Source organism: Capricornis sumatraensis, chromosome 20 (genome assembly GCF_032405125.1).
Source record: "Capricornis sumatraensis isolate serow.1 chromosome 20, serow.2, whole genome shotgun sequence".
NCBI lineage: Eukaryota > Metazoa > Chordata > Mammalia > Artiodactyla > Bovidae > Capricornis > Capricornis sumatraensis.
The window spans coordinates 61,446,997-61,460,636 of NC_091088.1; the positions used below are offsets into that span (position 1 = coordinate 61,446,997).

At 59.8% G+C, this 13,640-nt stretch overlaps 2 protein-coding genes across 5 annotated transcripts in view; one reads left to right on the forward strand and one right to left on the reverse strand.

Annotated features, from left to right (window-relative positions):
- The window catches only part of AP2A1 (adaptor related protein complex 2 subunit alpha 1), a 27,637-nt gene extending 19,580 nt beyond the window's left edge, over positions 1-8,057 (forward strand). The window contains exons 8-24 of one of the 3 annotated variants that reach the window (XM_068992764.1): positions 1,472-1,622; positions 1,948-2,116; positions 2,266-2,403; positions 2,543-2,725; positions 3,140-3,237; positions 3,371-3,602; positions 3,698-3,865; positions 3,953-4,116; positions 4,407-4,472; positions 4,810-4,866; positions 4,970-5,052; positions 5,157-5,246; positions 6,352-6,475; positions 6,560-6,676; positions 6,769-6,838; positions 7,054-7,188; positions 7,450-8,057. In XM_068992764.1, the coding sequence (XP_068848865.1) occupies positions 1,472-1,622; positions 1,948-2,116; positions 2,266-2,403; positions 2,543-2,725; positions 3,140-3,237; positions 3,371-3,602; positions 3,698-3,865; positions 3,953-4,116; positions 4,407-4,472; positions 4,810-4,866; positions 4,970-5,052; positions 5,157-5,246; positions 6,352-6,475; positions 6,560-6,676; positions 6,769-6,838; positions 7,054-7,188; positions 7,450-7,527 (2,123 nt within the window). In that variant the 3' untranslated portion in view covers positions 7,528-8,057. The remainder of the gene's footprint in view (positions 1-1,471; positions 1,623-1,947; positions 2,117-2,265; positions 2,404-2,542; positions 2,726-3,139; positions 3,238-3,370; positions 3,603-3,697; positions 3,866-3,952; positions 4,117-4,406; positions 4,473-4,809; positions 4,867-4,969; positions 5,053-5,156; positions 5,247-6,351; positions 6,476-6,559; positions 6,677-6,768; positions 6,839-7,053; positions 7,189-7,449) is intronic. The other 2 variants (XM_068992765.1, XM_068992766.1) reach the window with 2 other exon arrangements.
- FUZ (fuzzy planar cell polarity protein) lies at positions 7,803-13,353 on the reverse strand. Of its 2 annotated transcripts, XM_068992767.1 has the most exons (11): positions 13,180-13,353; positions 12,804-12,925; positions 12,469-12,553; positions 11,905-11,973; positions 11,575-11,679; positions 10,279-10,476; positions 10,035-10,130; positions 9,602-9,708; positions 9,462-9,526; positions 9,307-9,381; positions 7,803-8,156 (listed from the first exon to the last, which is right to left on the reverse strand). In XM_068992767.1, the coding sequence occupies exons 1-11, from the start codon at positions 13,288-13,290 to the stop codon at positions 7,930-7,932; spliced, it is 1,260 nt and encodes a 419-aa protein (XP_068848868.1). In that variant the 5' UTR covers positions 13,291-13,353; the 3' UTR covers positions 7,803-7,929. The 2 variants fall into 2 exon arrangements, with proteins under 2 accessions (XP_068848868.1, XP_068848869.1); XM_068992768.1 differs by lacking the exon at positions 12,469-12,553 and having other exon boundaries at positions 12,827-12,925.
- Between the last annotated feature and the right edge of the window lie 287 nt (positions 13,354-13,640).

The window sequence follows — 13,640 nt, forward strand, 5'->3', positions numbered from 1 at the left end:
TGTAAAGCCAGACTCACGCCCCGGCCCTGGAACATTGGGGCTCTCGTCATCTCTCTCTTACAGATGAGGAAACCGAGGCTTGGAGGGGGGCCTTGCCCAGCAGGTCAAAGGGTAACCCCATGCTGTGTGGTGGGAGTCAGCATAGCTCTGTTAGGGGTTTTTACACCCTCAGTGCTCGTGGTCATGAGCGCTGGTGTGGACGAAGGGCCTGCAGTGAGCAGGTGCTGTACCAGGGTGATCAGCCGCTCCCGCAGAGCTGGCGAGGGGCAGCCGTCTCGGAAATGGGGGCTTGGAGATGAGGCATCTTTCCAGGCCCTGGGCAGTGACAAAGACCAGAGCCTGACCCCTGAGTCCATGCATGTAACCCCTTCCCTCTGCCACATGGGCCGGGTTCCCCCGGAACGTCCCGATCCTCGGCTGTCTGACCTCACAGAGCAGTTTCGAGCACCTGTGCTGAGGCGCTCGGCACATAGTAGGTGCTTGAGAAACGGTGCCCTTCGATTCAGCCAGGGTGCTGGGCACCCACTGGGGCTGGTGGCTGGTGCACGGCCCCGAATCTTGCAGCCAGCGTGCACACACTGTAGCAGAGTGTGTGAGGAATGTGACACAGAGGCCCTTCTCAACCTGTGAAAGCCAGGGATGCATTTTATTGTGAGTCCCTGGGGCAGGCTCTTCCCAAGCTGGGCTGCTTTGCTCACCCCTTAAGAAAAGGTACAGCTAGAGTCTAAGCCCCACCTCATAATCTTGGGATGTGCCCAGGGCGGGCTTAAAAAATACAGTCCAGGACTGCAAATTAACTATGATTATGTCTGTCACTTTTTGCCCCACATCTGGAATAGTTGTGCCTCCCACCGCCTGTTTTTTAAAAAGCGGGAGTTTTGTGTTGCGGTGTGTGGAACGTTCTGGATTCAGTTGATCGCTCCCTGGGTCCTTTAGCTGGTTTTCTGTCTCGTGAATTTTCTGATAGATCTGGGTGCCGCATTCTTTGCTAGAACAGTTGCCAGCTGTTCTGTCCACTTGGGGTCACCTCACAGGCAAGGGAATGGTGGTTCTCCAGGTTTTGTGAGCTCCTGGTTGGCAGCTGTCTCAGGCGCTCAGACCCCTCCTTGGGAAGGGCTGGGTTTGGAGGTATCTCTGGGGAGGGTTCCTGGGACTGTCTTTTCTCTGTGAGACTCCTAGAGCCTGGGTGCTGCAGCGAGAGGAAAGAGGGTCTCCCAGAGTGCCACCTCCGGCCCAGCAGAATCAGAACAGAGCAGGACGAGAGCCCAGGTCTGGGGTGCTGTCCACTGTCAGCTTCCCTGTGTGGCCTGGGGACCCCAGAAGGGCTTGGGGGAGTCAAGACCCCAGCCTAAAGCTGCTGGGCCCACCCTCTTCCTCTGGAGGACAGGGGCCATGGTGTGGCCCCTGCCCCCTGGCAGGGGGCCCGGGCCTACAGGGAGCTCAACCCGGGGCATGCCCTCTGTTTCCTCAGAGGACGCGGCCGTGAAGGGGCGGCTGGTGGAGTGCCTGGAGACCGTGCTCAACAAGGCCCAGGAGCCGCCCAAATCCAAGAAGGTGCAGCACTCCAATGCCAAGAACGCCATCCTCTTCGAGACCATCAGCCTCATCATCCACTACGACAGGTGCCTGCAGGGGCCAGACTCCCGGGTCCTAGGGGACGGGGTCTGGGAACGTGACTTTGAGGTAGGAGGGTGATGTGGTTCTGGAGGGTTGCCGTGACTCGCAGGCGCTGGGCCCCTTCTGCGGGGCAGAATTCCTGGCTCTCCGCATCTGGGCTGGACGGCCCAGGTGTCGGGTCCCCGGGCATGGCTGTGACTGGAACAGAGCAGGAGCTCAGGGCGGGGTCCTGAGGGGGGATGCGAGATACGTCGGCTGGGGCCAGTCCTGCGTCTCCTCATGTCAGCTGTGTGTCCTCACCGCCCCCATCTCTCCCTCTCGCGCCGGCAGTGAGCCCAACCTCCTGGTTCGGGCCTGTAACCAGCTGGGCCAGTTCCTGCAGCACCGGGAGACCAACCTGCGCTACCTGGCCCTGGAGAGCATGTGCACACTGGCCAGCTCCGAGTTCTCCCACGAGGCGGTCAAGACACACATCGACACCGTCATCAACGCCCTCAAGGTGCGACCTCTGGGAGCCTGTCCTGGCCACACTGACCTGGCCTGTGGCTCCTCTGCTCCCTTGGAGCGGCTCGGGGACCCCGTGGCCCTGGGTGACCAGCTCAGGCCAGAAGGGAGCCTAGAGCACGCTCTACCTCTCTGCTTCCTCAGACGGAACGGGACGTCAGTGTGCGGCAGCGGGCGGCTGACCTCCTCTACGCCATGTGTGACCGGAGCAACGCCAAACAGATCGTGTCAGAGATGCTGCGGTACCTGGAGACGGCTGACTACGCCATTCGTGAAGAGATCGTGAGTCCTGGGAGGGGCCAGGCACCCAGATTCCAGGGTCTCCAGGTGGGGACCTGCCGAGCCCAGACGTGGCAAGTCCCCACCCCACCTGCCCTGTCTGGGGCACACATGCACGCCCTACCTTCCCTCTGGCCGGCAGGTCCTGAAGGTGGCCATCCTGGCTGAGAAGTACGCCGTGGACTACAGCTGGTACGTGGACACCATCCTGAACCTCATCCGCATCGCCGGCGACTACGTGAGCGAGGAGGTGTGGTACCGCGTGCTGCAGATCGTCACCAACCGCGACGACGTGCAGGGCTACGCTGCCAAGACCGTCTTTGAGGTCAGCGCCCCTGTCCCACCCCATGATGGGGCATCAGGGCAGAGCCAGGACAGCTGGGGTTGTGGGGCCAGCTGGCTCAGGCCTCATCCTCAGAAGGGCTGGGCCACCACAGGCCAACGTGAAGGTCAGCAGGGCATAGGATGCCTGGTGTGTAGTCACTGGTCCCTGCATTCCGCCAGTTTCCACTCCTTCCACCCCAGACAAGAGGGCCCATTCAGCTCCGTTTTATTCCCCGTGTGAGCTCAGTTCAGTCATTTACCTGCTCCATGCCTCAGTTTCCCCAGCTGTAAACCCACCCACAGCAGTCACCAGGCTACTGCAGTTAATAGGAGTCAAGGGCTCAGTGGAGCGTCTGGCGCATGCTGAGCACTCCTGAGCCAGGATGCTGATGCTCACCTCTGTCCCCGCCCACAGGCGCTCCAGGCGCCCGCCTGCCATGAGAACATGGTGAAGGTCGGCGGCTACATCCTTGGGGAGTTTGGGAACCTGATTGCTGGGGACCCCCGCTCCAGGTGAGGGTCTGAGGCTCCAGGGCCCACCTGGGGTCCTAGAAAGGGTCCCCCTGAGGGAGGGGGCACCTCCTGCGGGGGCTTCTAGGAGAGGGCAGTGGAGGCGCCGCCCACCGACATCCGCCCACTCCCGCAGCCCCCCAGTGCAGTTCTCCCTGCTGCACTCCAAGTTCCACCTGTGCAGCGTGGCCACGCGGGCTCTGCTGCTCTCCACCTACATCAAGTTCATCAACCTCTTCCCGGAGACCAAGGCCACCATCCAGGGCGTGCTGCGGGCCGGCTCCCAGCTGCGCAACGCCGACGTGGAGCTCCAGCAGCGGGCTGTCGAGTACCTCACCCTCAGCTCGGTGGCCAGCACGGACGTCCTGGTCAGAGCCCAGTCCCCATGTGCCCCGCCCCTGCGCCTTCCCCCTACTCCAGCCCGAGACCGGCGCTGATGCCCATCCCTGACCGAACCTTGCAGGCCACGGTGCTGGAGGAGATGCCACCCTTCCCTGAGCGAGAGTCGTCCATCCTGGCCAAGCTGAAGCGCAAGAAGGGGCCAGGGGCTGGCAGCGCCCTGGACGACAGCCGGAGGGACCCCAGCAGCCATGACATCAATGGGGGCGTGGAGCCCACCCCCAGCACCGTGGTGAGTCCCGGGGGGCTGGGCTGGGGGCAGGGGCGGCTGGGCTCAGCCAGGCCGGCCCCTTCTTACCTGCCTCCACATTGCCCGCAGTCCACACCCTCGCCCTCCGCCGACCTCCTGGGGCTGCGGGCAGCCCCTCCCCCCGCAGCACCCCCGGCCCCCTCGGGTGCAGGCAACCTCCTGGTGGACGTCTTCTCCGACAGCCCGGCCACCCAGCCCAGCCTGGGGCCCAGCCCTGAGGAGGCCTTCCTCAGGTACTGGCCTTGGGCCCATCTGCCCCCCACCCCAACTCCCCTCTCCCTGAGCCTCGTGTCTGCCCTGGCTGCTGCCTGCCCCGGTCTCCCCCCTCCCTCCCTCTGGGCCTCTCTGGGCTCTCACTGACCCTGGCCACCTTATGTCGTCCTTCCCTGTCACCGTCTCAGCCTGCTCTTCCTTCTCCTCTCCTCCCGTCTCTCTTTCTCTCTCTGCCCTCTTGCTGCCTCTCTGGGACTGGCTGCCTGCCACGCCTGTCTTCTCTTGTCTGCTCTGGGATTGGATGGCCCAGCGAGCTGGAGCCGCCTGCCCCTGAGAGCCCCATGGCTTTGCTGGCTGACCCAGCTCCAGCTGCTGAGTAAGGGGTGGCCTCAGGGGGTTGGGGGGCAGACTCTTGTATCCCCCAGGGAGGGTTAGGGGACTGGGAGCTCTCAGCAGGCTCTCCTGATGAGCTGCGAGGGCTTGGGAGTGAGAATCAGGGCCGTCTGGTACAGGGTAGGGGGGTGATGGCTCCTGCCAGGGTCCTTTTCCCATCAGAGGCAATTGCCAGTCTGATTGAGGGGCTCTGTGGGGAATCCAGGTATATGGATTCTGGGCTTCTGTTCCTTCAGGGCTTGCTGTCTCCTACCACTAGCTCTCGGCCTTGACCTCTAGTCCCCCAACCCCCCTCCCATCTCCCTCCTTCCCACCTGCAGCCCAGGTCCTGAGGACATTGGCCCGCCCATCCCGGAAGCTGATGAGCTGCTGAATAAGTGAGTTGTGGGTGAGGTTGGGGAGGGAAGTAGGCACGTATGGGGAGCACAGAGCAGAGCCCAGGCAGGCACCGTCATCCTGACCCCCAACTGCCCCACGCAGGTTCGTGTGCAGGAACAACGGGGTCCTGTTTGAGAACCAGCTGCTGCAGATTGGAGTCAAGTCAGAGTTCCGGCAGAACTTGGGTGGGTCCTGGGGGCAATGAGGGGAGGTTTCCAGGAGACCCTGGCTTGGGGAGGACATGGAAGGAACTCAGATGGAGCCCTGCCTCTCACCCCTGCTCCCGCAGGCCGAATGTATCTCTTCTATGGCAACAAGACCTCAGTGCAGTTCCAGAACTTCTCTCCCACTGTGGTCCACCCTGGAGACCTCCAGACTCATATCCTCTCGGCCTGGCCCAGCCCTGCCCCTCCAGGTCTGCCTTCCTGGCAGCCAGGAAACAGATCCAGATCCCTGTTTGGCCTCCTTACTTGAGAGCCTGAGCCCATGGTACTTCTCTGAGATTTAGCATCATCTATAAGAGGCCTCTTTCCCAGGACAGGAAAGGACACTGACATGACGTGACGGGGATGCAGGAGGGGTTATTTCCTGAATCCCACATGCTCTGGGCCTCAGTTGGTCCCTGTCAGGCCCCCCGTCCTAACCTTGTCTTCCATCGGGCTCCACACCCATGATTCCAGTACCTCGCCCAGTCACTTGGCCTCTCTGAGCCCTGAAATTCCTTCAGTGAAGTGTGGATCCTCCTCTCCTTCTCAGTCTCATTTTGAAAATCAGTGTGGCTGGAAGACCCTGGAAGGGTGGCTGGCATGAAGGAACTGCTTGAGCAGTGTCAGTCCCCTGTCCCCCTTCTCTGGGCCTCAGTTTCCACAACTTGGAAATTAGAGTGATTATACCTCCAAATTTGAAGACCATTTTAGCTCTTTGTTTCATTCATCATTTCCAGAGACCTCCTGGAGGCTCAGCTTTGTGCTGGGCAGGGGCGGGAGGAGAGAAATAAGGCCCCAACTTGCCAATGGGTTGTCGACACAAAGATAGATGGTGGTAACACTGATTGCTACCATTTCAGTGAACTTACCATGTGCCAGACACACTGACAGGTACTTGTGGGAGATTATTTCATTGACTGCTGAGGACACTTACATCCATTTCGAAGATGAGGCTAAGAGAGGTTAAGTGACTTCTTAATCTCTAAGAGCTGGGATTCAAGCCCAGGTCAGCCTTCAGAGCCAGGCCGTGACCTGTGCCATAATGGAGGTGGCTGAGCCCACTGTGGAAAGCCAGAGGCACCCAGGTCAGAGGTTTGGATTAGGAAGGACTTTGGAGCTGGTTCATGTTAGATGAGCCTGGGATGGCAGGGCTGGAAGCGCCAGGGAAGTTCTGAACTATCAGGTGATGGTGAAGTCCCCGCGCCCTCCTCGGCACCCCCTCCATTCCTCCCCGCTCCACCGCTCGCGTTTCTGGCTTCCTTGACCACGGGCGGGCACAGCTGGCCGTGCAGACTAAGCGGGTGGCCTCGCAGGTGGATGGCGGGGCGCAAGTGCAGCAGGTGCTCAACATTGAGTGTCTGCGGGACTTCCTGACGCCGCCGCTCCTGTCGGTGCGCTTCCGGTGAGTCATGAGGCGGGGCGCTGCCGGGTGGGCGGGGCCTCCAGGGCGAGGGCGGGGCCTGACGAGCCCTCCCTCTCCCGCCAGGTACGGGGGCGCCCCCCAGTCCCTCACGCTGAAGCTCCCAGTGACCATCAACAAGTTCTTCCAGCCGACGGAGATGGCGGCCCAGGACTTCTTCCAGCGTTGGAAGCAGCTGAGCCTGTGAGCCGCGGGCGAGGGGAACCAAAGCCGCCCTCAGGGTGGGTGGAACTGGGGGTTCCAGATCTCTGACTTGGACCTTTTCCCGCCCCTAGCCCCCAACAGGAGGCCCAGAAAATCTTCAAAGCCAACCACCCCATGGACGCGGAGGTCACTAAGGCCAAGGTGAGAGGCTAGACAGGAGAGGCACGGGGGCTACCATCCCAGCCCTGCCTCTTTCCTCTCCCGAACTCCGGGATTTGGAGTACGGTGGCTGCTCTACTTGAACCTGTTTTCCCACTGGTCAAGTGGGACTAATTTCCACTCCCAAGGGTTTGGGGTAACTGGCATGCCGCTGTCTGGGAACTAACAGAGATTGGGCACCCCCCCTTCCCCCTTAGCTCCTGGGGTTTGGCTCTGCTCTCCTGGACAATGTGGACCCCAACCCTGAGAACTTCGTGGGGGCTGGAATCATCCAGACTAAAGCCCTGCAGGTGGGCTGTCTGCTCCGGCTGGAGCCCAATGCCCAGGCTCAGGTGAGTGGTGGTTTCCAAGGCCTCCTGCTCTTTGTGCATTCTCTGCCCTTCTGTCTTGCTCTCCCTTTTCCTCCCTGCTTTTTGTCTCTCTATATCCTTTATACCCTTTCTGACCTCTTTTTTACCTTTCATCCTTTTCCTCTCTTATATCACCTTCCTGACCCCTTGATTCTTTCTCTCTCATCATCTATCTGCCCTGACTCTCCTCCCCCCGCTCTCCATCCTCTCTGCCTCCTCCCTGAGTCACCCTGTCCCCCCTAGATGTACCGGCTGACCCTGCGCACCAGCAAGGAGCCTGTCTCCCGTCACCTGTGTGAGCTGCTGGCCCAGCAGTTCTGAGCCCTGGACTCTGCCCCCCAGGGATGTGGCTGGCATTGGGCAGCCCCCAGGACTGAGGCAGCTTTGGTGGATGGGGCAGCGGGGGACCTCCGCTGGTGACCGGGAAGACCCTGGGGTGGGGGGATGTCCAGGAACTTCCTCCGGCCTTTTGTATTTTTATTTTTGTTCATCTGCTGCTGTTTACATTCTGAGGGGGGTAAGGGGGAGCCCCCTCCCTCCCTTTTCCCCCGAAGCACAGAGGGGAGAGGGGCCAGGGAAGTGGGTGCCTCCTCCCCTCCCACCCCATCCTGTCATAGCCCCTCCTGTCCCCTCCCTTCCAGGGGCTGTGTATTATTGTGAGCGAATAAACAGAGATGCTAATAGCCCCTGTCCTTGTCTGTGTCTGGCGTTCAGGTCCAGTGGTCAGAGGAGCGGGGTGAGGGCATGCAGAGTGTGGGTGGCCAGGCCCCGCAGCCCATATGTGGGACTCTGAGCAGACAGCAGCAGCAGCAGCCGCCGTGGCCCCAACTGCAGTGCCACCAGCCGCCATCCCGTGCCTGGCTCCTCAGTCCCCAACACCAAGTAGCAGGCTCTGGCTACCTGGGCCCGGTGGACAGCCTCTTCTGCTTTCTCCTCTGGCTGCCCCGGCTCTGAAGGAAAGACAGCGAAGGTCGAGGTGACCAGTGAGGCCTGGACAACTAGGATGCCAACCTGAGGGAGCCACCCCCATCCTGGGCTAAGACATCTGATGGAAGAGGCTTGCAGCTCCAGCCAGTTGTCAGGACTTGAGGAGATCAGACTTTCTTCCCCCTCTTCCAGCCCCAGTGCCCCACTTTCCTGGGGACACTGTGTGTGCAGCCCCAAGCAATCTGGTTAGCAGTACAGATCACAGAAATGCAAGAGATGCTGCCCAGGTGCCAGGCACTGGCCTCAGAGGACCCCATCCCACTTGCGAAACAGGTGAGGGAGGTGGGGTCACATGGCTAGGAAGGGGCAGTCCTTTGCCCCTCCAGATGGAACTTTTCACCATTTTATTACACTCATCAGGGTCTTTGCTGGGATTGTAGTATCACTCTGGGTCCCTTTCTTTGGGCCTCAGGTTCTGTGTGACAGCTTTTCCTCCTGGACCTGGGTTCTGTGGAATCTACCAACCTCCTCCACCCAAAGCCTGTATTTTCAACAGTAGAGCAGGAGCGTGTGGATGTGGGAGCCAGGCTGCCTGTGTTTGAATCACAGCAGAGCTCTGCTGTTTATTAGCTAAGACTGGTTGCTCATCTATAATATGGAAATAATGATGTAACAGGACATAACCTTCAACTATTAGGATGTGAAAGTCGCTCAGTCTTCTCTGACTCTTTGTGATCTCATGGACTATACAGTCCATGGAATTCTCCAGGCCAGAATATTGGTGTGGGTAACCTTTCCCTTGTCCAGGGGATCTTTCCAAGCCAGGGATAGAACCCAGGACTCCCGCATCATAGGCAGATTCTTTACCAACTGAGCTATAAGGGAAAGCCGAGGAAGAAGTGTGTCAATACACAAAAAGCACCTGGCAGGAGATGAGGTCTCGGTGTTTAGATCAACCAGGAGGCTCTGAAACCTGCAGGCTGGGCCCTCCCTGCCCCTCCCTTCAGCTCTCTTCCCCTCTTGCCCGTGTACATGCACGGGACTCACAGACGGCCATACTCAGTCTGCGCTTCTTCTATCGCTTTCCCCTCCCCCGCCTCTTACTCCCGCCTCGTGAGAACTGGGACCCCGTGCCCCAATCTGTGCAAAGGGGTCGCTGTGCCCGCCGCTGACCTGGTGGGAAGTGAGTGGCGGTGACCAGGGTGTAGAAAGAGCGGAGAAGGCGCCGGCGATGCTCCGGAGACGGTTCTGAAGGTGGAAGAGGGGTGTGGTAACGCAGAGCCCCTGCCCAGCCCCGCCCCTCCCGGCCCTGCCCACTTCCCAGTCACCTTTATCCCGCGAGGGCTCCACCGTGAAGAGACAGCGTTTCAGTTCCAGGTGGAGGAGCAGCAGCCTGTGGGGAAACAGGTGTCACGGCCAGGAAAGAGGTGCTGAGGGCCCCCAACCCACTCCTGCTGCCGCGCCCTACCCGAGGATGTCCGTGTGCAGCGGGAAGCCCGTGGGCAGCGCTCGGGGTCCCAGCGGCAGGCAGCCCCGCAGCGGCTCCAGCAAGGGCTGCCACCAGCGCTCCAGAAGCTGCAGGGGGGCGTTATCAGCGAGAGAGGCGGGGCCCAAGGACGAGGTCAGGGGGGTACCCAAGGGGAGGCAGTTTGGCCAGGGAGCTGGGGAGGAGACCACAAAGGCTGAGGGGACCGCGGGAGAGAAGAGAGAGGTCTGGAAGGATGGGGGCCACTGAGGCGGAGCCCAAGGGGGCGGGGCCTACAAGAAGGTGGGGCATTGAGGGGGCGGGGCGGATACAGGGCGGGTTCAGGGTAAAGGCGCACTTGCCCCGCATGGTGCTCGGGGGAGGGCCAGGGCTCGCGGGTGAACTGGGAGAAAAGCGGGACGGAGCCCCGATTCACCTGCGCATCCAGCTGGCTGAGGGGAGGCCGCGGGCCGCAGAGCAGACACAGCTCCAAGTCCGGCAGAAGCGTCAGGGTCAGTAGCCGGTGTGGAACCTGCAGCAGCGAGGCGGGTAGGCTGGCCGGAGCTCCTCCTCTTCTCATGGCAAGCCCGGGCTCCTAGAAGCGGTCCTCCAGGTCCCACCCCCGGCGCGCTCCTCCCAGCCCTCACCGTTCGCCCTGCCCGCCCCACCCACTCACTCACCTTGGGGCTCCCGTGCGGCAGGTACACCGGGTAGTCGCGAGCGGCCTGCGGCGGCAGGGACCCCACCAGCCAGGGGAGAAGCACGGCCTCCGGCATCCCCAGCCGCCACCAGCTCTCGGTCGCTGCCACCACCCGGCCCGACACGACCAGGCTGATGAAGGCCGTGCCCGCCGCCTCAGCGAACCCAGAGAGGGCTTCCTGGGTAAGGGAGGCAGGCCGACTGCGAGTCAGAGGACATGAGCAGGGGCGACAGACTTCCCAGGTGGGTGAGTAGGGGGAAGAGACCGGCGTACAATTCAAAGCTAGCTTGGTGGCCGTGCTCCTGTGTCTCACCCTCCCTGGGCCTGAGTTCGTTCACCTTCACATGTAGCTTACCATCCCCAAGTCACACTGTAACATTAAACAGGTAGGGTGACCGCTGCCTAGTCTGACACGTCCTACCGAAGCTAGTAATTTTAACAGCAGCAGCTTATTGAGTGCTATTAAATGCCAGATGGGCGCAATCTACAATCTACTGAAGCTCAGAGAGGTCGTCACCTGCCCAGAGCCACACTGCTGGGAAGCACCCATGCCAGATGAAATCAGATCGATATTTAAGGAACAGTAGATAGAGATTTGGAGAAGGCAATGGCACCCCACTCCAGTACTCTTGCCTGGAAAATCCCATGGACGGAGGAGCCTGGTAGGCTGCAGTCCATGGGGTCGCCAAGAGTCGGACACGACTGAGGGACTTCACTTTCACTTTTCACTTTCATACATTGGAGAAGGAAATGGCAGCCCACTCCAGTGTTCTTGCTTGGAGAATCCCAGGGACGGGGGAGCCTGGTGGGCTGCCGTCTATGGGGTCGCACGGAGTCGGACACGACTGAAGTGACTTAGCAGCAGTAGCAGTAGACAGAGATTTCCGTGGTAGAAAGAACGGGATGTGCCAGGGCAGAGAAACTGGGGAGTTGTGGGGATTTGTGAGACTCATGAGGCAGCTAGGAGAGGGTGGACTGTGGAGTTAGGAGTTAGCAGAGGTTAGAGCGAGAAGGCGGGTGGCATCAGATTCCTCAGGTCCTCAACTTGAGACTAAGGGGCTGGGACCTTGTCCTGGGACTGATGGAAGTCGCAGGCGGACTGTGACCAGGGGAAGGACAGAGTCAGCTGTGGGTGTAGAAAGATCCTTCCAGAGTCAAGTGGGAGTTGGCTGGAAGCCAAAAGGGTAGGAAGAAGCAATGGTCCAAAGGTAAGAGGATGGACACCGAGCCAGGGCAAGAGGGATAGTTTTAAAAGTTTACAAGGCATTCCCAATACCTGCAGCAGGGACCCCTCGGGAGGAACCACACAGTCCACACACTGGGTCAGGTCTCCGATGAGCTCTGAGTCCCCCAGGAAGCTGTCGATGAGGCGGTAAGTGGCCTAGCAGAAGGGAAAATGGAGGAGCCTAAGACCCAGGTGGCACCCAAATCTGCTGGCTCCCCCTCAGAAAACTGGCCCACTGGGCCTTGCTAGGGGATGTTAGACAACCAAGATGCCCTGGGTGCCCAGTGGATAAGGCTGCCCCAGGGTTTTCTGGGAACTACAGTTCCCAAATATCAGTGACCAGGTATCCTAACTTCCCATCCTCATGTCCTGCATCCTCACCCTCAGCTCCTTCTTCAGTCTCTCTACGTTGCGGATATTGGTCAGCTCTTCAAGTCCCACGAGAAGAACCTAGAAGAACCATATAGGAGAGTAGGGGCCCTGGACACTTGGTTATAAGACAGGAGGGGCTGGGACTCAGACTTCTGTGTCTAAGGGAGGAGTCGGACTGAGGGCCAGAATTCGTGGGTTCTACAGGAGGCTGCTGGGAGTCTGGACTCCTGGGTCTGAGGGAGAGGGATGCTGAGAGCTCAGATTCCTGGGGTTGGGAAAGAGAGTTAAGGAGGGACTTCCCTAGTATTCCAGTATTCCTAGTATTCCAGTATTCTTGCCTGGAGAATCCCATGGATGGAGGAGCCTGGGGGCTACAGTCCATAGAGTCACAAAGAGTCAGACACAACTGAGCAACTTCTCTCTTCCCTAGTGGTCCAGTGGTTAAGACACGGCACTTCCACCCAGCAGGGGGCGGGTTCAGTCCCCGGTGTGGGAACTCTGATCCCACATGCCACAGGGTATGGACAAAAACAAACAAGAACTTTAAAAAAAAAGAGGGTTAGGGAGTCTCACCATGGCCCCAAACACCATCTGGAGTAGTCTCTCCAGCCTCAGCTCCGAGGTGCCCTCCTCAGACGACAGAACAATGAGGGTGATGCTGTGAGAAAGAAGGTGAGAAGGATGAGCCCAGGCCAAGTAAACAAGGCAAAGAGGAGAGTAGGTCTGCCCTGGATCCATGCCCCAGCACAACCAGCCTCTCATACAAAGAAGCTCAGGAATCAGGCTGAATGCCTTGTCAAAGATCCCACAACCCAGTCTCAGCTGGCGCTGGAGATCTGGACAGCCTAGGGGTCATCTTCAACAAGGGCTGCCTCCCTGGCCCTGTCCCCAAGCTGCCCTTGGAGGACCTGTCATGGAAGCTCTTCCACACCACGGTTGTGTCCTCCGTCCTCGAAGAGGTCAGTTGCACCTCGAGATTCTGCCCAAACATGTGGACTCCATTGAGGGAGCCGATGACAGAGAATGGGAGCTGGGGAAAGATTGGGAACTTGAGACAAGAGCCCCCCAATTTCCTCCTTGGGAACCAATTACTCAGGCCCCCAGCCCCGTTCCTCTCTCTAGATTCCCCTGGGCCCTCCGCTTCAAGGAACCAGGATCACTGGTCAATTGCACCTTCGACGGTCTAAACACAACTCTGAAACGTCCCCACCCTCTACTCCCTTGAGGACCCAAAGTCCTTCTAAAACCCTGCTATTTCAGAGATCCAGGCGCCAGGGCTCCCACCTGTTGGCGGGCGGGGGCGCCACCGCGGCTGCTCCTGCAAAACAGGGGGACCCCGCTAGATGCCGCGAGGCACAGCAGATGTACCGTGCCCTCGGACCCCTCCTCCCCCATCTGGAACGCTCGCCACCCAGTTCCCTCGTGGAGAGAGTCAATGCCCGCCTCTGAGCACGCCCATAGTCACACGAAGTCGGGCTGCTGCTGTCCAGAGCCGCCAGAGGGCGAGATCGGGAGCTGATTGGAAGAGGACTAGATTCCCGCCTTCCTCATCGCAACTCAAACCCCTCGTCAAGCCCTTTTCCAGAGCCTCCTCCCGAGCCCCGTTACGCTCTCTTCCGCCCCCGCCGGAAGTCACAATACCCCTAACAAAGATGGCGGCTTTGTATTTGCTAAGCTGACTGGTCGCTACTTGAAGCGATTTGACTTTATTTAAAGAAGAGGATGAAGAGCCCAATTTGAAGGTA

Coding starts and splice junctions, on each gene's coding strand:
- FUZ (XM_068992767.1), bottom strand. CDS start 13,290: ATGGGGGAGGAGGGGTCCGAGGGCACGGTACATCTGCTGTGCCTCGCG. Junction 11,974..12,468: donor AGATGGTGTTTGGGGCCATG/GTGAGACTCCCT, acceptor TGGTTCTTCTAG/GTTCTTCTCGTGGGACTTGA. Junction 9,527..9,601: donor CTGCACACGGACATCCTCGG/GTAGGGCGCGGC, acceptor GTTTCCCCACAG/GCTGCTGCTCCTCCACCTGG.